This window comes from Tupaia chinensis, unplaced genomic scaffold (genome assembly GCF_000334495.1).
Source record: "Tupaia chinensis unplaced genomic scaffold, TupChi_1.0 Scaffold144326_1, whole genome shotgun sequence".
NCBI classification, from domain to species: domain Eukaryota; kingdom Metazoa; phylum Chordata; class Mammalia; order Scandentia; family Tupaiidae; genus Tupaia; species Tupaia belangeri.
The window spans coordinates 278,773-279,390 of NW_006204184.1; the positions used below are offsets into that span (position 1 = coordinate 278,773).

The 618-nt window shown below is 67.5% G+C and overlaps 1 protein-coding gene across 1 annotated transcript in view; it reads right to left on the bottom strand.

Annotated features, from left to right (window-relative positions):
* AVPR2 (arginine vasopressin receptor 2) overlaps nucleotides 1–603 on the bottom strand; it is a 2,391-nt gene extending 1,788 nt beyond the window's left edge. The window contains exon 1 of the mRNA XM_006166684.3: nucleotides 361–603. Coding sequence (XP_006166746.1) covers nucleotides 361–379 — 19 coding nt within the window. The 5' untranslated portion in view covers nucleotides 380–603. The remainder of the gene's footprint in view (nucleotides 1–360) is intronic.
* Nucleotides 604–618: the final 15 nt, after the last annotated feature.

The window sequence follows — 618 nt, forward strand, 5'->3', positions numbered from 1 at the left end:
CACCAGGGCCCCCAGCACCAGGCCGTTGCTCAGGGCCACGGCCACGAAGACCGTGGCGAGCAGGGCCAGCTCTGCACGCGCTAACAGTGGGTCCCGGGTGTCCAGCGGTGCCTCCTGGCTGCCGTTGCCGGGGGGGCTAGGCAGAGAGAGGGGCCCGGGCGCAGATGGCCAAGAGCCAGGGAGAGGGCCGAGTCAGGGAGCTCCCCACCCTGCACCTACAGCTCCCCTGCCTCCCAGCCAGTCCCCGTGAGTAGGAAGAGCCATGCCCTCCTCCGTCCCCTTGCCCAACCACCCCCGGGAGGAGGAGGAAGATGGTCTTTGCTCTGGCTGGTGGCTGTGGGGGGGTGGGGGTCGTCTTACCAGAGGTGATGGACGCCATGAGCGCGATGGGCCAGGACAGATGTCCTAGATGCCAGCTGGAGACAGGGGTGAACTCAGGAGGTGTGGGAGGTGGCCTCTGGACAGGGTGGTGGGTGCCTGTTGGTCTGCGGGTGGGCAGAGGTCCGGCCTGTGCCTAGTCCTGGGCACGGAAGTAGAGACGGACGATCTGACAGACGCACAGAGCCCAGGACCCACCCAGGCAGCCTGCGAGACTGAAGCTGGCGCTGGACACTCAAC